The sequence below is a fragment of the Aphanomyces astaci genome (genome assembly GCF_000520075.1).
Source record: "Aphanomyces astaci strain APO3 unplaced genomic scaffold supercont1.61, whole genome shotgun sequence".
NCBI lineage: Eukaryota > Oomycota > Saprolegniomycetes > Saprolegniales > Verrucalvaceae > Aphanomyces > Aphanomyces astaci.
Window position 1 is genome coordinate 15,306 of NW_009798324.1, and position 2,789 is coordinate 18,094.

The 2,789-nt window shown below is 55.6% G+C and overlaps 1 protein-coding gene across 1 annotated transcript; it reads right to left on the bottom strand.

The window, feature by feature from the left end:
- Positions 1–757: 757 nt before the first annotated feature.
- Positions 758–2,746, bottom strand: H257_14702 (hypothetical protein; the record flags this gene model as incomplete). Its single annotated transcript, XM_009842596.1, has 5 exons — positions 758–1,126; positions 1,211–1,331; positions 1,567–1,667; positions 1,779–2,375; positions 2,603–2,746. 5 exons carry the CDS (start codon positions 2,744–2,746, stop codon positions 758–760), a joined length of 1,332 nt encoding a protein of 443 aa, XP_009840898.1.
- Between the last annotated feature and the right edge of the window lie 43 nt (positions 2,747–2,789).

Below are 2,789 nucleotides of genomic sequence, written 5' to 3' on the forward strand. Positions count from 1 at the left end.
GAGACGTCTGGCTCAGACTGACCCAGACCTCACGACGGGGAAAGAATCTAGTCGAACCAGGTCGCCTTCGTCCGAAGTAAACTCCACACAACCAAGGACTACCAGAACCAACCTCGAACAAAGCCCCCCAGCCCATTGACTTGTACGACCGACGGGGTCGACCTTCGCCCCGACTGTACAACGAACAGGCGAACGACACTTGGATCGTAGCGTTAAGGGCTTACCCAAACACGTTCAAGATCGACATACCGTCACACTGACAAGATGGTAACTGTGAATGTCGACCGACTCAAACGATTTCGGGGCTACTATTCACGACCGTTCGACGACGAGATTCCCGAAGCTGACGAAGCTTCCGACGAATTGTCGATCGACTGCCTACCCTCGTCCAGATTCGTGGAACGAGTGTTCTTTCCAGATGACTACGTTGCTTACTCATCTACCTCGTCGCCGATTTTCCGAGTAGTCAACCTGCGACGTGTACCTCACTCCCGCGAAAAGGAGTACTTGGTCGAACATGCCGACGGTCTTAAATACTGGATGGCCGACTCCAAACTGGCCGCATACCGATCTTTTGTGGACGACTTCGAGACATCTCGACGAATGGACTTGGGATTGCCACCACTTCGGCGTTCGAAACGATACAAAGACCTCGACGTGGAACGCCAAACGCTGGTTCAGTTCTAGACTACCTCGACAACAAGGACACGCACATCAAAGCCATATGAATTACTGAATACGCGTTACGACGGCCCCACTAACGATTCTTTAACGTCACCCCTCGGACGTCGACAGGCTGACCTCCCAACACGTCAGTATTATCCACGGGCTGCCCTGTACTTAACCGCACCGCGTTTGCCTGACCCAAGACCGCCACAAACTCACATTGCAGGTTGGGGTCCGTCGAGTTCTGCCTCGCTACCCAGACGGGTTGTTCGTAAATATCTGATGGAAATTGCACAAAGGGGAAAGGACTGCCACGCGTCGCCGCCAGGCCCGAGTTCGCCTCGTCATACATGGGACCCACCCATCCAGGCGCCTTCTTGAGTCGCATCTGTGCAGAGACGAAGTCCCACGCCCACGTCTCGTGCATCGCAGCTGGCAACGCTGGGTCGAACGTGCAGGCCTGAAAACGTGGTAGACGCATGCCTCCCGAAAACGCGACGATGTTGGGCCAACAGCTCGTCCCGTGCGTCTCGATGTATCATACGGTCTCCTCTTCGCCCAGGCTGGTCTGCATCGACGCCAGACTGTACGGCTCTTGCGTGATCTCGGCCCAATACGGGTGGACATTGTGAAACAGAAAGTGGAACACCGACGTCCCGGCGAACCTATGCAGCTCAGACACCAGCCTTACCACTCGTTCTTGGCCTTCTCTTGTTTGTGTTTGGGATCGTTGGACGAAGCGTGGACCTAGCCACTCGCATCACCACAACTACCGAAGGATGACCGACGTACAGTACATGATATCCCTCCTCGGCAGTACCACATCCGATCCAGAAATACCGGTTCCAAATAACCTAGCCGTGCTCCTCCCAAAACCGGTGTAGGCTGTAATTCCACGACCGCTCAGCCATCGTCTGACCGGGCACGAACGAGACAAAGTTCTCCACCCATTGCTCCCACGGCTTCCGATCACGCGCTGCGATGTAAGCCTTCTTCACGGCCTCAGACAAGGAATGTCGGATGTGCTCCAGGCGTTTCACCCCTTTCTCATCTATTCGAAGCGAACTGGCCAGCTTCGCTTAGTGTTTCATCCGCTTGTGTGATTGGGCGACAGTCGATATCGTCGGGGGCGACGGCCGCTTCAAGCGACTCAACTGTTTCGTGCTGTACGAGTCGACGACGCTGGTGACAAGGAGCTCTACCTCCGACTCGGTGTCTTCATCGTCCGACGCGCTACGGCTGCCCCCGTTATCTTCTCCTTTCTCATCGATCGTCTTTCCCTCGTCCTCATCGGAGTCCAGGCCGTGCACGCTAGCTTTCATCTTCCTCTCCGCTCGAAACGCGGCCACGGACGCCTCTTGGTGTACTTTGGACTTCATGGACAGGCCAGGCTGTGCGGTATACCATTGGAGGTACTCGCCCACCGTGTAGTCTTCCGGCGTTTCTGGCACCCATCGATCGAACTCGTCCTGCTGCGCCTCCGCCAACGCCACGATCTTATTCGCCAATGCCAGCCGTCGCTGATGAGCGGCGTCGTTGGCCTGCGCTGCTGCTCTATTAGCCTCGTCTGCCTGACGATCAGTCTGCCGCAAGACAGCCGCCTCGCTCTGGATCTCCGCGTTGCGACGAGTCAAAGACAACAACGAAGACCGCTTCTTCTTCCCGGCTGCTCCTGACGTAGGAACCATGGCAGCAAGTTGGAAAATGCCCTACCCAGAGAACCACAAATCGACGATCTTACCAACTGGCCGAAGTCAACTCATGGTCGCCTCTGATTGGCTGCCTGACAGAGTGATGGATTGAGACTACAGTCAGTTCCCGTCTGAAGACTGTTGTCCGACGGACTATTCTGACCGATTATTCCCTTGCTTTCCGAAATATTTCGTCCAATCATCTGCCCAGTCTGCGATATTATGTCCGTCCAGTCTGAGACTACCAGCGCCTGGTCGCGGGTGCCGTCGTACATTTTGTCGTGGCCTCGTCGTACCGTGCTCCATGACCACTCATTTTCACGCGACCTCCTTCCGGCTCCTCCATCTGCACCACTATCCTCGGCTTTGTCGGTTGTCAGCGCCAGCATCACTACTTTTGTGACGACGAAAACCGGCTACGTGCAAACTGGA